This window comes from Oxyura jamaicensis, chromosome 1, assembly GCF_011077185.1.
Source record: "Oxyura jamaicensis isolate SHBP4307 breed ruddy duck chromosome 1, BPBGC_Ojam_1.0, whole genome shotgun sequence".
Taxonomy (NCBI): Eukaryota; Metazoa; Chordata; class Aves; order Anseriformes; family Anatidae; genus Oxyura; species Oxyura jamaicensis.
Window position 1 is genome coordinate 56,175,159 of NC_048893.1, and position 19,128 is coordinate 56,194,286.

At 41.6% G+C, this 19,128-nt stretch overlaps 1 protein-coding gene across 1 annotated transcript in view; it reads right to left on the reverse strand.

Moving 5' to 3' along the window:
- Nucleotides 1-144: 144 nt before the first annotated feature.
- Nucleotides 145-19,128, reverse strand: part of POLR3B (RNA polymerase III subunit B) — a 74,700-nt gene continuing 55,716 nt past the window's right edge. The window contains exons 24-28 of the mRNA XM_035340891.1: nt 13,974-14,077; nt 12,919-13,085; nt 10,777-10,890; nt 4,823-4,996; nt 145-707 (exon numbers count right to left, since the gene is read on the reverse strand). Coding sequence (XP_035196782.1) covers nt 578-707; nt 4,823-4,996; nt 10,777-10,890; nt 12,919-13,085; nt 13,974-14,077 — 689 coding nt within the window. The 3' untranslated portion in view covers nt 145-577. The remainder of the gene's footprint in view (nt 708-4,822; nt 4,997-10,776; nt 10,891-12,918; nt 13,086-13,973; nt 14,078-19,128) is intronic.

Genomic DNA, 19,128 nt, shown 5'->3' on the forward strand with positions numbered 1-19,128 from the left:
GAGGAAGCGTTCTTTCATTTCTCTAAGCCTGTAGGTACTTACAACTTAATGCTTTAACAAAATGCTTTAGGAAGAGCAAAATGTTTTAGCCGTTATAAGAAGGCGCTACCTTCCTCACACAACCATCAACACAAATCCAGGCACTATTATTTAAAACATTTATTAGCCTTTCATATTCCACTGGTCTAGAAAACATATTTTTTACCTCTCTGAGTAAGACAAGCACTTAGGCCAGCTCGTGCCCTGGTCCAACAAAGCATTTTCCAAAACCAAGCATGGTGTTGTTACATCTTTGAAAGGGATACACGTGCTGTGCTGGATCAGTGCCTCATTCCACCGTTTTCTGTTCACTCAGACTAATCAAGGCTTTCAGAACTGCTCCTAGCGTATTCTACTGACAGAGTGTCCTCTGTCATCTTAAAACAGGTAGAATACACAAGAAAGATTTCCTACAACTGTCTTCTACCACCTTCTGCCCACCCAGGTTTTATAGGTATTCCTGTTCACCAAAAAATCTTCCAGGCTTATATGCTGGATTTCAATTTATGTAAAGTAGTTTTTTTTTCCATCTTTTTCTTCATTCATTGTACTTGGCTAGTTTTAGCCGAGGTATGATATTCATTGACTGCAGTTCTTGGAATAAGAGTTTACAGGCATAAGGTATCCGCAGAGAAGACACGTGACATGATGACTTGCAGTAGTGGCACCTATGGAGACAAACAAACAAACAGAAAGTCAGAGTTCGTGCATAATTGAAGCTCTACAGAAAAGAGCAGTTGCCAATATCCACAATTTCATTTGTCCACCTGCATTTAGACACTGGGATCAGTCCTAGAAAGAGCTCAGTGCTTGAGACACATGTTAGCACTTCTCGAGTCACACCTTGATAGCACAAGGATGTGGAGCTGTTCGAGTGGGTCCAGAGGAGGGCCATGAAGCTGATCAGAGGGCTGGAGCACCTCTACTATGGAGAAGGGCTGAGAGAGCTGGCATAGTGTTCAGCCTGAAGAAGAGAAGGCTCCAGGGTGACCTCACTGCAGCTTTTCAATACTTAAAGGGGGATTATAAAGAAGATGGAGAGCAACTTTTTGCTCAAACAGATAATGACAGGACAAGGAAGAACGGTTTTAAACTAAAAGAGGGGAGATTTGGATTAGAGGTTAGGAGGAAATTCTTCCCTCAGAGGGTGGTGAGGCACTAGCACAGGCTGCCCAAAGAAGCTGTGGATGCCCCATCCCTGGGGGTGTTCGAGGCCACGTTGGATGATGCCCTGAGCAACTTGATCTAGTGGGTGGCATCCCTGCCCATGGCAGGCAGACTGGAACCAGATGGTGTTTAGGGTCCCTTTCAACCCAAACTGTTCTATGATTCCATGAGAACTTTAGGCCCTTAAATAATCCAGCTGAGGTCACTAGGGGCTTAATGCCTGCACTTTTCTTGGAGGAGAATCATAGTGCTTTGTATCCTATGGGACTCGCTTCTACTTCACCACTCACAGAACTGCAAACAACAATTTCAGCATTGCGTAATGAGGGAAAGGAAGTGGACAGAACAAAGTATTTCTGAAAATATGATTAATGGTCTAGTTTCCACCTTATATATAGTCACAAAAAAAAGAGACAGGAAGAAAGGAAGGTCACATTTTTTTTTTCTCTCTTTATTCACAGCTTCACCGTAGAATGCCTCAAATCAGTTCATATTCCTAACTCTGAAAAGGGCTGTCTCTCTCCTTACATCCATCTCCATGAACAGCCAAAGAACTTTCGTTGAGACAGAAAACCACTAGAACAGCTTTAACATGTGTTCTTTGCACTCTGTACTCAAATAACGATCTTAAAATTCTGGGGGAGAGTGTTTTCTTTTTTGTTCTGTGGTGCAGATACAACTTTGACCATATCAGGAATAGACAGGCCAGTCACCCAACCACCTTTCCAGCACTGGGACTCAAACTCAATGATGTTAACAGATCCTTCAATGATTTTGCATGTACACACAAAGGAAATAAAAAATCTTTCATCTAAATATCAGTTTCCCCCACTCTGTTTTCTCATTCTCTTATGTATTCCACCTTCTGGCTGTGGAGAGTTGAGAAAGCCAGGCATTTGGGAACACAGAGTGACTCTGCACTTCCCTCATGGTCTGGTCAAGCTCTTCTTCTGCTCGTATGTTTCGTATTTATATTCCTGGCATGAAGTCAGGACAGCCTGAAGTTCCAATTAGGTTAGCATTAGCAAAATTCCTACATGCTTCTGTGGTACAGAATGATGCTAAGAATCAACATCTACAATAAAGCCAGTGCTTACTCACTTGTTTCTGTTACCAGCAAACTTGACCTAGGGCCTGTCAAAGTCAGTGTGGCCAGGTCCAAGAAAGCTGGTTCACGTTAAACAAGGTTCTTGGTTAAGAGACTCACTGTTAGTCTTCCACAGCTACTTTTCCCACACTCTGCTACTTCTCTTTCATGGACATGCTTAAAGACCATGTCCAAGAGCAGCTCATTTGCTAGGAAAACTGGCTGCCCTGACCTCCACGTGCTCCATACTTGGCATATTTCATTTTTTTTTTCTTTTGAAAACCAAGTAAGCTTTCACAACCAATGGTACAGAAACCTGTACCATTTTGTCATCAAAAAAAAAGACAAAATTCAGCTCATAGCATTCAGTGAAGTCCTGCCCCGAGCACGCTGCACCACAGCAAAGCTGGAAGGATTTGCAATAAACCGGTATTGTCACAGTAGGGCTCTACTGTTATCTTTATGGGGTCAAATTCTGTCACGGCAACAACAGTCCCCTTCCCCTGCTCAGGCTCCAGCACTGATGGGTTGTTACTATCCTGCAGAAAAACATACCCAGCTGCTACTTGTTATCTGGGAGGAAGGGCTTCTCTTCCTGAAGACAAGTGCCCTTAAGCTAGCCACCAAACAATACATTTCTACAAGGTTTCTCACAGCAATGTCTTATTAATGGCAGAATCACTGAAAAGGCCATTTTGGAAGTCCTGACTTTCCCTTAATGACTTGGTTTCTACTGTGATGCTCATTACAGGGCCACTTGCTTTGGCTACTGGCAGGTTTGGTGTACCACTTAGCAGAACCTATCTTTTATTGATTTATTCTCACACATCAGTTTTTCACAGACCTAGATTGCAAGAATGTCTCACTCTGAGAGAGTAGTTTCTTCCACTGTTACCTTAAGAAGGTATTAAACTTTGTTACAAGCTTCAAAATAGGGAATACTTTGATTAACAAAAACTTAAAAATAAAACGTAACTCTATTTCTAGTGTTTAAATTCCCAATTTTCTTCAAGGTGCCTACATTTCATCTGGTCTCTGAAAATCTTCAAGGCCTGCTCTAAAAGCCAAGATCCTGTAAGAAAAATTAGGCTACATCTGCATGACAGGTTTTTTAAGGCAGCGCTGTGCACAGTTAGAAGTGCTCTTTTGCTTGACTTATGGCATGCCCTCCCTTTCAGACAACTTCCTTCAACTGCTTCTTGTGCTGCTGCAGTAGCTTTAAAGAGGCCTGGATCAGAAAGAGGGCTCACTTGTTACACAGTGTGTACACACTCAAGAAAAACAAGTATCTAAAAATATTTCTTGCGCAAAAACCAGAGGGTATTGTCCAACTAAATATCGCCAACCGTGGACAGAGTAGGCTTTGTCTCTCCTCTGGATTTCACATGTTTGCCTACCTCTGTCTGCACTTCTACTCCGTAAGGAGCAGAACTGCTACTGGTATCAGCAAACAAGCATGGTGCTTTCTTTCTGGCCAGAAACACTTTAGAAGAAAGAATTGACGGAGGCAAGAAAGGGTAGTTGTCACTTCTACATCTGTAAACTCAAAACATGCCTTACTTGCCTACTTCATTATATCATGGAAAAAAAGACCGTCACTCTCCAAGAACCAAAGTAAATAAAGCCCATTATCCTGCCTCTCCTAACTGATGCTGATATCCAAGATGCTGCAAGTTTCCAATAATGTTATTCTGGTATTTAAAAATTAGTTTCCCTCTTCTTCCCCCAACATAAATACTGAAGCAACTTGAACTTAGACTTATTTTCCTTACTTAGCCATGGGACTCCTGGTTACCTGTTCTCACAGAGCTTGCCCCACTTAATTCCGGTCTCGGCATTCCTTACTGCTGGCACAGCTGGGCAATGCAGAGGAGGTTACGTGTCCCAGCTGCTGTTCAACACCTCATTTTGCAGAGGTTACACCCCCTCCAAACTGCTGGTGGAGCAGTTTGCACCAAAGCTACTTGACAGGGCCTTGCAAAATCACCATGGTGACTGGAGCAGTTCAGATGGACACAACTCACTCTGCCAGGCACGGGTTAGGGAGTACCAACTACAAGCAGCACTGGCCATCTGCTCCAGGGGTTTGCTAATCTGCTGCAGAGGTGGAAGGAGGGCAGCTCAGAGTGAAGGTAACCTTCCCCACAAGCACAGAGGGCTGTTGAAGAGAATACCAATGCCCCAAGAGAGACCCCCATTCCACTGACAAGAGGGACCCCTATCCCACTGACGACAAACTCACTTTTGTCCTAAGTCCAATCAGACCATAATAAAGAACTGTTTCCTGTCATCGATTCTCCAAATACCGTTTTGCATTTCGGTTTGGATTAAGGTGCACAAGATTGTTAACCAGTGCCTGTGAGCACCTTAAAAGTACGAAAAGTGCAATAGCCAAGGGCAAAGTTCTGTTGCAGAGAGCTGTGTACAAGGCTTTCTTGAATGTGCGAACACATATGAAACATGACATAAGCACAAAGCGAGGAAGGGGCACCATGATTTACAGAACGCAATGCAGTTAAGACAACTTACCACCCGGAGTACCCCAGCAGGCCACATTGCCCACAAACATCCACTTCGAAGGCATCACTTGAAATCATCAGTCTCTCCAGTAAGAGCATGCTGGCTCCATAACCTATCAAACAATCTCGTTCCATCTCTCCAAGACGTAAGCCACCATCACGGGATCGACCTTCAGTGGGTTGCCTTTGAAACAAATATTTGAAAAATGCGGTAAGTATTCAGAACACACATCCTGCCTCTCTAGGAATACCTGTCTTCTGACTGTAGGAACAAGATAGTATCAACAGGCAACAACGCTGTACAAACTAGAGCTGCTGATCTCACAGATGTTATTCAGATTGAAGCAATTCATCTTTGCTCCTGCACTGCCAACATGTCGTCGTTCTGTGAGTGACAACTGCAGTGTCAGGCCACAATGCTCTACGACACAGGATGCAGCTGAGCAAGCAAAAACTTCAGACCAAACGGTATCCAAGAAGACAACTGGATCTGGCAACCATAGAGCTAGGTTCAGATTTGGTACTTTTTTTTTTTTGATTAATCATTCCTTATAATTTATAGCTATCTAAATGAAACAACATTCAGCAGCTAATGAATGAATCAACAAAGTAATGTTTCAGTTGAACTACAGCTAAGTAAGATTAAATTGTAAAATAAAGCCATTTTTAATCTTGGAGCGTGTAGCAAAACTAAGCAGCAAACAGTCAGCATGATCAAATACTCCCTTCCGCAGGGTGCATATTACTAACTCAATATTAAAACCCTATTTTTGTTCGTTTGTTTTTGGAGTTAACGCTTAACTGCTTTGTTTTTTTCATGTCTGATAGATAACAAACTAATTTCCATGCTGTATAGGTTCCTGGTTCTCTAGTTCCTCACCACAAATCAAAGTCACATTTCTTGCCTGGAAAGACTTCTCATCCTTGTGGTGCTAGAGGGAAGTTTTAATGAATCAACGTAAAAAAAAAAACACTGAAAATTTTTAGATGAAAAGGCAAGGTTAAGTTGATTAAGCCAACTTTTTTTGGTTGGACATGGTCAGAACTTTCAATGTTCGTTTGTCACACTGAAATTTACTTCAGTATTAGTTCTACTCTTACGTACTAGCACGATGCAGTAGTGTGTAGGTTGCAAATATTAGAGTGTACTATGAAGCAAACACAATCTTAAATTCCTGAAGCATTAATATATTGCATACATTTTATTAAATACTTCAATCTTAGTATATTCCCTGAAGCACGACAGCAAAGAGATGGAATAAAAATTGTTACTGGCAATCATAAGAGGCTTCACTAGTCGTTGAAACCCAACGTTTGTGTGCTGTTTCTGGTAGCTGAAACAGTGAAAATCATACAAAATATACAATGACAGATCTGGACCATAACTTTTGGAGGACATATAGTTTATGTTATTTCAATCTACCAAATTTGTTAAACATAACACATATATCGAGCATAAGTTTTTGCCAACATACTGCAAACTCAGAGAAAAGGATTTATAAAAGCCTTCAACATCTAACACTTCTTAGTAACAACAACAACAAAAAGCTAATTACCAGTCCAAACTGATCTTCCAAAGACGCCAGTTGTATTTGTTTTTTAGGGGAAGTAGTTTCCTTTACTCTGACCACAGTGGAACTTTAAAACTAATCTGCTTGTAATTCAAATCATCCTTTTATGCATGTAACCTTCCATTTTTCCCCACTGCTGGGAGACTGGATAGAGGTTGTTTACATCCTGATTAAACTCCCAAACCCCCCTCCCCACTCGGGTGATGGCAGCACTGCTGTTTAGATGCTGTTTTAAAGGACTAACCCTGTGGTGAATGCAGTTTTCTCTTGTGAAGTGCTCAGAGGCAGACTTTAAAAGCAGTCGAGGTGTCCAAAGGCACAGACATTTGCTGCAGTGCCTGAGTTTCTTCTGCCAGCTGACTTCTCCAGTAAGAGTTACATGCATACCTTCCAGATTTTCATCAGGAGCTGTTCCACAGGATAAAATGCCAACAGAGCTTTATAAACGTGACCCCTCCAATAAAGTCGCAATCCAATTAAGGGATGATGAAACCTCTTGAGAAACTACGGGGCCTTGCTTCCAGCCCTTTAAGAGTTGGTAACGCTACAGGGTCTTCCGACAGATACAGGGTGAAGATTTTTAGGGCAGCTGAAATCCCCTTGAAACATACATTTGCAAACAAAAAATCCAGCTTGAATCTTAAGCTCTTGAAGCGTTTAACTCCCACTGAATGTCAAAATTATCTCATTAAAAAAAAAAAAAAAAAACTCCCCCAAAAGTAGTTTTCTAAAGTACCAAAAATTTCAATATTGAGATTGGGCCGTCTTAGGCTCCGTAAGTCTATTGGACTTTTCTTCCCGCTCACTTAAGTTTGAAAATTCCTCACACCAAAGGTTGTTTAAAATGTTAAAACAGTATTTGTAAAGCAGTTGTGTTTCCCCTTCCCCTCCGCACACGTACACCGCAGCTGTTGCCTTGGGCAACTGCTTCCATTCTTTATTCTGAATATAACATTCTGAAGACAAAGCAGACTCTTGAAGGTAAGATTGGGAATATCATAGAAAAATATTTTTTTCATAGTAAAAAAACAACAACAAAAAAAGATCTTAAAACTCCTAAATCCTAAGTGAAATGAACTGATTCCTTAAATAAATAATAATAAAAAAAAAATCAGGCCAAGTGGTCTTCGGAATATTTAACTGTTCCATTTAGAAAAACCATAAAAGAATTAACTTCAGTCTTTTTAAGCACATTGAGGATTTATTGGTGCTAATTCTGTATTTTCTGGACGAACAGTGGGTTCAGCGTTATGGCCCTATTCCTTGTTTCCTTGGCCAGAGGAGGGAAATGTAGTCTACCCCCCATGAATAAGAGCACGCCTTGTAGGTCTCAGCAGAACTGTTACAGAAAACCAAACATAGTCATTGGCAGAAGGCTGACGTCCAAAAGTGGGATATTACCTAGAAGAACACTGCCCAACAGGAGGAGGGAATACCACACTCCCCCAGCCCCGCAGAGGAACCCTGACCAGTAGGACCACGTTACTGCCTTGCAGTACAACAGAGGAACTGCCTTATCTGATAAGTTCAAAGGACACGCAGGTGGCAGCTCTGACAACGTGTGTCAAGATGACTATGCCTGGAAAAGGCTTATATTGATCAGAAAACTGAAAGCAGTTTATCTGGTAAAGTGATTTTGAAGGACTGGCCATGGCCATATACAGAACTAAGTTTTAAATTCACTTTTAACTACGCATGGGAAAAAATTAAGCCTTGCATTTCATTTATGCAATCAATTCAGAGGGCAGCATCTTGGCATTTCTTGACTGTGTTGACAGAGTGCTGCAATTCTACTAAGTCTTGTTTTAATCAGAGCGATTTTCAGAATGAGTGGTGTTCAAGGAACTCAAGTCTCCTGCCTTATTCCAGACAGAAATACAGCTCTGCTGTCAGTTAAGGTACACTCAATATGTAATGAAATGCATTTCGAGACAATGACTGCCAAATTCCACGATGGAAAATGTTACAGGATTACTTTTAAAAGCAAAAAGCCCCCAACCAAACAAAAACAACGTTAGACACAATCTGCTCTCCAGGAAGTGGAATGGATGATAAAACAATAGTGAATATGAAAGCTGGCAGAGCAGACTCTCTCAGCAGAGGCGATGGCAATAACAAAAGTTTAATTAGTTGAGGAGAAAAAAGAAAATTCCTAAAAGACTAGTCAAGAGGCAGTATAAATTGAACATCCACTAGCTTTCCTCAAAGTCAAATAAAGAGCTTTAGCTACATAGTATGATGCTACTGACTGGAACAAAGAATTCAAAGAAAGCAAGGGGTGGGGGGAAAATCACACCACCATCATCTTTACATACAAGTATTACCTTGACTTGGGATTTAGGTTTCATTTAAATTCAGTATCTTTAAACAGCTGAGAAGTTGGGGACACAATATGAAAGCTGATCAAGGGATCTGAGTGAGCTAGGAGCTCCGATAAAACAACTGTGTGCACTGTTAGCTGAGACAGGGAGTTTTTATTTTCATAGGAAGGGCCAATACCATGACGAAGGCATGAAAGGACAGAAAACGGGGCAGACAGCCTCGTAATTGGGAATATCACCTTAGGTTCACATTGGCAAGCAGCTGCAATAGGGAAATGATGGTTGTGCTATACCTGCTCTTATTAATGTGGTTGGTGGAAAGTTTAGACAAGAATTAAAAGCTTTTTGTGATTTCTCTCCCATTTCAATCATCAGTATTTACTTCTGTGGGAAGTGTGTGATAGCAGAGTTGACCTCTGGAGGTCCCTTCCAAGCTCAACCATTCTGTGTTTCTGTGCAACTTAAATTTGTCCCAGAGTAAGCATGAGGTTAGAGAGCCTAAAGGTGTAGGAAATACACAACAAAAAGCAAGAGAAGATACTTCTTTATCGGCTAAAGCAGAGAGCTGCACCTCCACCCCCTAATAGTGCATCAACAGGTAGAAGCTACGCCTGTTAAGAGGACTGACTTGCTGGTGTGGTGTGCAGGCAGGCAGGGTAAGAAAACTGCATCAGGGCACTAAGAGGCATAAAAGATAAATTAAGAATTAAAGAAAAGGATGTAAATCATGCTTGTTACAGGGAAGTCTTAAAGCAGGATAGACATGACTTTGTGCTTTCATCTCAAACGCAGTACAAAAGGGACTCCTCAATAAGAGGAGTACCGCCACGGAACCGGTGAGGTATGTGTATTTGGTGTACATGACAGCCCAGAAAGACTGGCAAAGGAAATTTAGAATAGTCTTTGCTAAAATATTTAAGACTACCTGGCAATTAGCTGTCTGGCAAGATTTAGCCAATAGCCCCACTGTAATGGAGAGAGGTGAACTAAGCCATCCACTAGAAGCCTCCTCAAAGCAAAGACTGTGCCACTGAACTATTTCTTGTGAGCCAGGAATGGAAGCAATTTAGAACATGAGTGCAGGCAGCCTTAGAGCTAAAGCGCCAAGAAGCTGGCCTGCCTTTAAGGAGAAAAGGTAAGTAACACCAATGAAAGCAGGATGCTTCAAATTCCCCAAATCTGCAGACAGAGTAAGCCCACCTCTGGGAGCTTATATTATATATTACCCAGAGTACATCAGCTTGACCCCAAAATTTACACAAGAGGACACTGATGTGGTCATCAACCTTTTTGTTAGAGAGAAAACCAAATTCAGGCTTAGTGCAATCATCACAGCTCCAAAGGAGCTGAGGATATATTTAGACTGTGCAAATAAAAATGGAGATTTATTGTTGGCGTCTCTGTAAATTTTGCAATTTATTAGTGTGAAAGTGCTGTTCTCCTTCACAGTATTGTATTAGAACTGCGGACCAGCACACACAACTCTAAATTACGTTTCAGAGTGAAATGGAAGTTTTGCAAGGCAAAGCGCAGCGTACCGGGGACACACATCACGCTAATGCCTGTTTGGGCGGCACTAGGGCCAACGCATTTGCTTTGACTTGACAGGTAGATAAGGGCCACATCAGTATTAACCTGCTCGGTACCAAAGGATATTGAAATATGAGAATTAATGTCTTCCTTCTAGTCATACCTGATCTTGTAAAAGTACAATTGGTAAAGACAAGAAACTCCTCCTAAAATACCTACAGTACGAACAATCTGACAGGAAGGGGCCAGAATGTGCTCTGTGACAGACGGTATTTGACAGACAGTATTTTTTTACCAACTGCTAACAGGAATCTGAGAAGCAAAGTCAGTTTTGCACACACAGAGCAGACTGGATATTCCAAACAACCTTCTACCACAGTCAGCTGTGAGGACTTTTACTCTGTAACAAGGTATTCACAAGTAATAGCATTTTTTTTTTTTCAAGTATCAGGAGGGAAACAAATCTTGTTTTACACCCATCAGTCAGCTGGGCACACTTCTGATTGTAGACTAAGAATCCTCCACTTAGCCTGTAACCATACCTGGTGAGCACTGCTCTGGGTCCTCGAGCTCTTGCATGCATTTTATCCAACACCATGTGCTTTAGTTTCTGGTAATACACGGGGCCAAAATAGATATATGCTTCCAAGGGCTCCCTGAAGGAATTGAAAAAAAAAAAAAAAAAGAAAGAACACAACGTTGACAGTTAGCACACGTTTACCTTAAGAGAGAGACGAGTGTGTCCTGAGCAAGTAGAATTTGAAACAACCTGGGAATCGTGAGTCCTTGAAAAATCTGTTTGGGCTTCCATGACAATTGGTCTGAAAACCCTACGGGTAACCTTTCTGAACAGAAGAGCAGTACACAGCCAGCACCGGGTACTGCTGTATCGAGGAACAAGGGAGGAACAAGCTCCTGAACTTGCCCCTTGCTGCACAGACACGCTGCTATACCTGCAGGTACCTGTTCCAGTTGTACCTCCTGAGCTCCCTGGCTGTGCAGGAGGGTTTCAATAGTGTCACCAGCAACTGCTGAAGATTGTAAACGTGCGAGACCCCAAAGAGTGATTTAAGACAGAGCCTGCAGCAAGCGGCAGCGTGCTCGACAGCTGTACCCATGGGACAAAAATCTCTGCCCAGGCTGGCACTGGGGACTGAGATGAGCAGGGTAAAAGGGCTCTTCAGAACTGCGTTTAAGCACTTGTGTCAACTTGGGAACATCTGTAAGCAGCACAGAGGGTGTTACTCATTTCTGTGAGTTGGATTGATGGCTAAAGACTGTCATTAAAATACCCTCAACCCTAAGAGCAGCATCAGCATCCGAAGATCAGAAAGCAACAGCTGAAAGCACTTGGTCACTTCCCAGCTACCACCTTCAGCACTCCCTAAGAACAATTAGATTTAACATAGAAACTCAGCCCCACCACTGATTTATTTTTAGAAATATAGGTGCAATGTAAAAACAAGCAGGAGACAACCTCCCATTCAGGCGTTACTGACACGATGCAGTGCTATTCCAAAAGCTGCCCACCCAGGCAAATAACAAAATATAATTAGACATTAGGAATTTGCACACATATTTGGAACTTCACGCATATTTGCCTTCAAGTTTCATAAAAAATAGATGAAGTAGGTGAAATTTGCCTGGAAGAATACAAATATCTAAAGCAAAGTCTCTAAATAAAGTAGTACAAAGTTAAAGTTCAGGGGCAGGGGATTTTTACAGCAAGATTTTATTCTCCCCAGGAAACAAGATTAGACAAATTTGTTTAAAAAATGTTCATGATATATTAACAAAAAATATTTCAAATGCTGGAATAAGTCGTAAAGAATTTATGGAATATGGAGTGGGTACGGTGAATAAAATCTGTCTGAAACAAAAGGCAAACATATGGAATAAGTTGGTAGGAAAAACTAAAATAAAGAGTGTTCAAAATAAAACAAAACAACAGAAAACCCAACAACTTACAACAGAGACCAAAACTTATTCCTTGAGAAGAAGGGGACTGGGAGAATAATAAAAATAGCAGGAAGGTAGGATTAAGATGCATTTTGGAAGGGCAGGCATGTGGAGCCATATGGCCCTTTCCTGTTCCTAAACTATCTTACGTTCTTTGAACTCTGTGTCTCAGAAGCTGGTCTGATCAGCACAGCAGGAAGTTTGCAGATTAGAGTATTATGCCAGACTGAATCATTGTGTAATCGAAAGAGGGAAAAAAAAGAAAAAAAGAGTGCACACAAAATATTCCCAAGGAACAGACACCTGCTTCCAAATCCATATTTTACAGTACTGTTACAGACAATATGGAAATGCTAATCTGATTCCAAGCATATACAAGAATTGCTGCCAACAAAACTTGAAATTTCTTTCAATCTCTCAGAAGGAAAACCTTGATTTTACTTTTCTTGTCATGCAGAAGAAGTTGGGAGATTTTCATGTCTACTACAATGGCCATTCACTTTAGAGCCATGCAAATACTAACAATTCTTAAAGTGTGGAACCACAGAATGCTTATAAGAAAAAAGAAGTGCCCCATTCTTCAGCCTCTTGCCTCCATCTCACGGAGCGGTTTGTCAATAACAGAAAGTTCCTGAGCTCTGAGACATAAGCAGCTTTTTCAGATGTGCCTCAACAGGATTTCCCCACTCCCCTGAAACATCTAAATCTATGCAGCAGATTCTTACCCGGTGATACCAGATGTTACGTAGTCCTTCCCTAGGTAGTTATAACCATGGCGAATAAGATCTTCACACACATCCTTAACTTTACTGCCTCCAAAAGCTGTTCCATAGTGAAACCTGCCATCTAGGACCCCAGCCTTTCCAGCCAGGAGTTCAATTAACTTTCCTACCTGTAGGAGGAAAAGCAGAGTTAACAGCAGGACCTCCAGTGCGGGCCAGAACATCTCTGGGTCAGTCACAGCGTTGGTTAGCCAGACAAAGAGTCTGAGATGGCAACCTGGGTTATTGCACGCAATGGAAGGAGTGGAAGAAACCCAAGGAGGTCAGGAATTATTCCTGTGTGAAGGGGTGGAAACCAGACAGGGTGTGGGAACCCTTGAAGGTCCAGAGTCAGGAAGCCCCATTTTTACCACTTGTCTGAAAAGTGAGCAGCCTCCAGCATGGCCTTCTGCACTGGGAGACAGCCTCAGAGATTAACACGCTACAGTGCAGCAGGGGAAACAGAAGAAGCTAACAAAGGCAAAAAGACCAGAGGCTGTACCAAGTAATCAACAGAGGTCCCACATAAAGGCCAGGCTGTGATTTATCTAGCACAGCCCTGCAATACAGGTACATGAATTCCAGGGAGGCGTGTGTAATGTAAGGAGTTATATAGGTCAAGAACTATGACTGAAACTCCTCTCCACCTCTCCACCCTTCCCCTCACAGTCTGCCCCCAGCTGGCCTAGTGGGCATAGCCAACCGGGAAGGAGAGCAAGAAATTTTCAAAGGGAAAAGGCGCAGCTGAGATGCCTGGTTGCTTTCCTATTAGCTTGATGCTGAACAAAATGAGTATGATGCACAAAACAGCTCGCATCCCTGCTTTTTTTACAGCAGGATGTTTCAAAATATGCAAAACAGATGGCTGAATACTCTTAAGAGAGCAAGCACGTGGCACGGTGACTGCAGAATATTCTCAGCGCAACCGCGTGTTTCAAATTTTTTGCTTCTTCTGGCTAATCCACTTTACTTTCTTTATTGGGGAACATTGCCTCCTTAATCACAACATAGCCACTAACCGTCATACGCGATGGGAAGCCATGAGGGTTCATTATGATATCTGGACAGATCCCCGTATCGCAGAATGGCATGTCCTCTTGAGGAACAATCAGTCCGCACACCCCTGCAGAAGAGAAAACATTTCAATTCACAAACAGCAAACCACCAGCAGGGCTGACGCTCAGCACCAGATTTTCTTTAGTGTTTTCCTCCTCCTCTCTTTCTCAAGGATCACTTTTTACCCAGATTCATTACCATGACCAGCGCTCGCAACCTGCAGGCTAGAAGAGAGCCCTTGTGACAGGACTGGCAAAATTAGCATACCCTTACATAAATGCTCCCAGTGATTTGTGAGCTAGCAAATTAGGGAAGAAAGCTTTAGAAACAGTTTTCAGAGGCAACCAGAAACTTCTGACCAATCAGTCTGGAATATCTCAAAGGAGACACAGTTTTTAGAGCTGATACTGTAATTTCCTGGTCGGGGCTGGGGGGGGGGGAGAAAGCAGGTCTCTATTTTCTCTATTATCAATCCGGAATCTCTTTAACATACTCTTCATTAATACTTAATCTCTTTATTAATACTTAATAAAAACAAATGAAGACAGGATTTGACAGCAACTGAGGGGAGATTAGGGGAAAATACTAAAAACAAGAAGAAAAAACAATAAACATTTTTTTCAGGCAGCATTAATTTGCTGAGCAAAGTCTGCTCTCGATAAATTAGCAAGTACAGTTCACTCCTCAGACTGCTTGTGTCTTGTCAGTCAATGAACACAAATTGTATGTACTTTTTGGAAAAAAATCAAAGTTTTTTCAGTCTCACCAGATTACAGGACGCAAAACAAACAAACAAAAAGCCAAACTCTAAAACTACTTGTGCCGCGTTAAACAGAAGCACAAAAACTCATGTAAAATAGTCTATCATGCATCGTGAATTTTTCCTTTCTCGCCCTTACAACTGTGAATTCTGCAGATTAAAATACTGCAGCTCAACATGACTGAGAGATCTAACACACAAATTCAGGTGCTAAAACGCAGCTGCTTAAGCCTGTACTCCTTTGAAGCGAAGCTACTGTTTCAGCTGGACAATTTCTTCCAGAAGCCCTCAGAACTGAAAAAGCCTGCAAGCTATTTGAGATCAGCCTGCTGCAACTGCCAGAGCACGTTTTGGGAACAGCCTTGGAGCGGAGGGGGCTCCTGGACGACTGAGGGTGCTGGTTACATCCCTAAAAAGGCATCCCCCGACCAGCCACTTCACAGGGGGATATCGGCGTCTGCTCAGGAGGGAGCTCCTCTTCCACTGTCCGAGCAAGACAGGGATAGGTGTATGGGACAGTAGTTAATAGCATGAGAATGGTAAGCATGGGGGAAGGGGGTAGGAAAAAAAAAAAAGGCTTGGAGTGTCTGGGTGTGGGGGTCGTATTTAGTTTTTGAACCTATTGAAATTAATTTTCATTGTTCCATTATGATAAATCAATAACAAACATCCTTTTATCCCTCCCCACCAAGCAGCAATCGTTTGCTGAAAATGAGAAAAAAAAAAAACAGCACACCATCTCTTGTGTGCGCAGCTTTTTTATCCTAAAACTATATGCATAAATACTTTATTACGCACATATTATGGCACATATATTGTGCCTTATTCCCATTTACTTCTAAGAAAGCATTAGGATGCATCTGGACTTCAGGGCACCTGTAAGCCAAAAATTAAATCTTAGCTAACTTAAAATTACTTTAGGCTCTGAAAACCTTTTATATGCCAAGCCGGTTCCCATAGCAGACAGCCACTGTGTTGTTTGTTTTGTGTGAAAGTGAATGATAAAAGATCCATGAAATCGACACAGAAAGGCAGAACAGCAGAAAGAACTGAGGGCTCTCCATCATCGCGGCTTCTACCCTCCGCTGACTTGTATAACAATGGGACCTACACACCCAACTGCAGATCTAACACAGCTGTGCATTTCATTAGATGAAGAGCACTAGTGACACAAGTAAATAATTAACTTATTCTGGTCCGCTGACTGTGGTTATGAGACCAGTCATAGCTGACAGATTTTAATACAAGTTAACACAAAGACAGCATAATGAGCTTAGAAGTTAAAAACAAAATATTTAGACAGAATCCAGCAACGTGAAGCTTGCTAGGCCATTTATAAGTTTCTATTTTAGCCCAAAAAAAAGAAAAAAAAAAAGAAAAAAAAAAGAGAAAGCTATAAAACCTCAATTCTAAGCTTCTGTATTTTAAGAAGGTGCTGAGTTTAGGTAACAGAGCACTATACAGCACGTCCTCTGTATTTAGGGAACAGGACAGAGATCAGATTCCTCCCCTCCAAGTTTTAAGAAAGTTCATTCTTTCCCATGGAGAGCTACTAAAAAAGCTGAAGACACCCTTCCTGCACACAACATGACTTCTAAAAGCAAGTAACTGCAACTCGCTTCAAAGGGTAAACCTGATTTCCTTTTGCAGTCACTTTCCTTCAGAAGCTCTTCAGAGATTAGCTAAGGTTTGCTAGTCTGCTCTGGAAGCTCCCGAATTTGCCACTCTTTTTCACCCCCGATTGTTGAGCCAGGGTTTGCAGCAGCGCAGTAAAAGGCAAGCCGGCCGGTTCTGCACTGCTGAGCAGCTGCAAAAAAAGTGATCAAGTGAATTAATCCACTATCAGTGGAAGTATCACTTGAAACTGGCCGATAAAACAGTAAAGGAGAAAAGAGGAGGCAGGATTTAAGACAGCCTCGAGTTCCAAACGTTGCCCTGTGCAAGTATGAACTGCATTTCACAGCTGAGCTGCCCGATATTCCCCATATAATATTCATAAGCAGGACACAAACTAGTAGGAAATTTTGCTCTGTGGCTCTTCCTACAGGTTTTTAACATTTCCTGATTGTTACCGATTTAGATACCATATGAAAATGGTTCCCCAGCTTTCACACAAGACATTTGGTTTCGTTGCTTCTCCTTCCCCTGCAGACATTTTTACGTGCTGCACCCAGAATTTAGCAGTACAGCTGTAGACTAACTGCTGTATGATGACAGACCAGGATCTGCTCTCGCCCATACAGACTGAAGTTGTTGTTTAGGACCAGAATCAAACACTGACATCCAGAAAAGGCTGTGATTACTTTTCTAGATAAAACCAAAATACAAAGACTTTAAGGCTGTGGACTAAGTAAGTCTGAGCAAGAAAGCATCTGCAGCTTGCTACCTCTCATTCCTTTTCAATTGAAGAACAGATGGAAGTCTAGAAAAACAGACACTGTATATCAATTTCATAATGTCACCTTAGAGGGAAAACCAGTGTCAATGCTGGCAAATTCTTTTAAGACAGCCCTCTCCCTCGCTATCAAAAAAACCCCAAAACCATGGTTCAATAAACATGGCAGCTCATTGCAAGGATAACAGTTTAAACTAGAAAAAAACTTAAATTAGATGTCCTCAATGGTTTAACAAGCAAGTATAAAACAGCCGTGGGCAGTGTTTTTCCACTGCTATTGAATGGCAGCCAATAAGTGTCAGCCCTCTGACCAGGCACGATGGCTCTGTCCTCACAGCTATCTGCACCAGCATCTCAACACCCGTGCACCTCCACGAGGCCCTAAAAGAACACGAGGGTCCCCTCACCCCTTCACTTTGGTCCTTTAAGAGTTTCTTTTCCCAATCAGGAGAAATTCGCGTTTCCAGAATTTGTGCCCTTTATACGGTTGCCCTTACGGTTTGAGGACAAACACGACCCCAGACAGACTTGTAAAACAGCACGGAGGGGGCCGGGCGGCGGCGGGGAGGGGGCAGGGAGAAAACAACACTATGGGAAAGTTTTTCCACCAGCTATGGAAAGATGCCTTCTATACACACACATGCCAAATGAAAAAAAATAATCAAATAAGTCAAAACAAGCTAATATAGAAAACTAATTACTACCAGCAGGAGGGACATTAGAGAGCAAAGGAGACCAAGTGAATAGAAGCAGCAGTAATACGGGTTCCTATCAGCAAGACAAAAAGCAGCACATTACCAAACGCTCCTGTTTGTTTATTCTAATGATAGAGTGGTAAAAGAGCGAAAACTAACTCCAAGGTGCCTGTTTGAGATTTACCAGATTTGACAGAATTTGGAAATACTCCCGAGAAATCAGCCGACGTCACATGATGGTGAAGAGGTGTACCTCTAACACAGCACCGTGGACTGTGGGCAAGTAACAAGCTGATTGTCAAATTTAATAAGGTTAAACAAAACCGTAGATCTGCCTCAAAACTCTCTAATTGCATACTGCGTTGGCTAAGTAAGCATAAAACAACTTCAGAAGAAAAAAGTGCTGCATCACATAAGCTTTGTTCAATATTGAATCATTCACTGATCTATCATATCACTTGCTACATCCCATTTGACATAAGAGGTAAAGAACAGAATTAAAATTAACAGATAAATAATGCATAAGTAAACTTGATTAGTTTTCTTATTAAAAACATCACTCTAAATGAGAGGAGGTGCTAGAAGACAATACAGTTTGTACACTGCTTTCCCATGAGCTGCTGAATGGTCTGATGTGATAAATTTGCATAGTCTGAAGCACACAAAGAGCTGATTAATTGAAACCCTTACAATGCTTCTGGAAGCAGCTATTGTAAAACAATAACCATAGGAACTTTACAAAATACACATGGCTGAATGAGTCAAGAGCTTAATAAAATGTGTGTTCAGGATACACTATTTGGAAACAGAATTAGAGATTTTTATTCTGTGCCATAAAATGCTAAATCACCCTAATTTCAGAGGTTCAGTTGAGGATTTACTGAAAAGGTCAGAAGGTTACCTGTTTGCTGCTTGAGATTAAAAAAAAAAAGAAAAAAAAGAAAAAAAAAGCTGTCATCTTCTTCTTAAGACAGCGCACTGAGCAGCAGTTTTGTTAAAAATAAATGGAAAATCTGTAAGAGAAGTTTTAATGACATTCTGACATCTCATTTCCTCATATTCAACTTTTGAAGATGAAAATAGGGTAAGGAATTCCTACCTTTCCTGATGCCTAATCAATACTAATCATCTTGCATTCCTGCAGTCAATAACAGCAAATTCTTTTTAATACCGCTTCAACCATTTAATTCCTACAAACCCACCGATGTTTTACTAGAGATAAAGCGCCAGGTCTGACTTGTAAGGTGGGAGAACGACACAAGTAACAA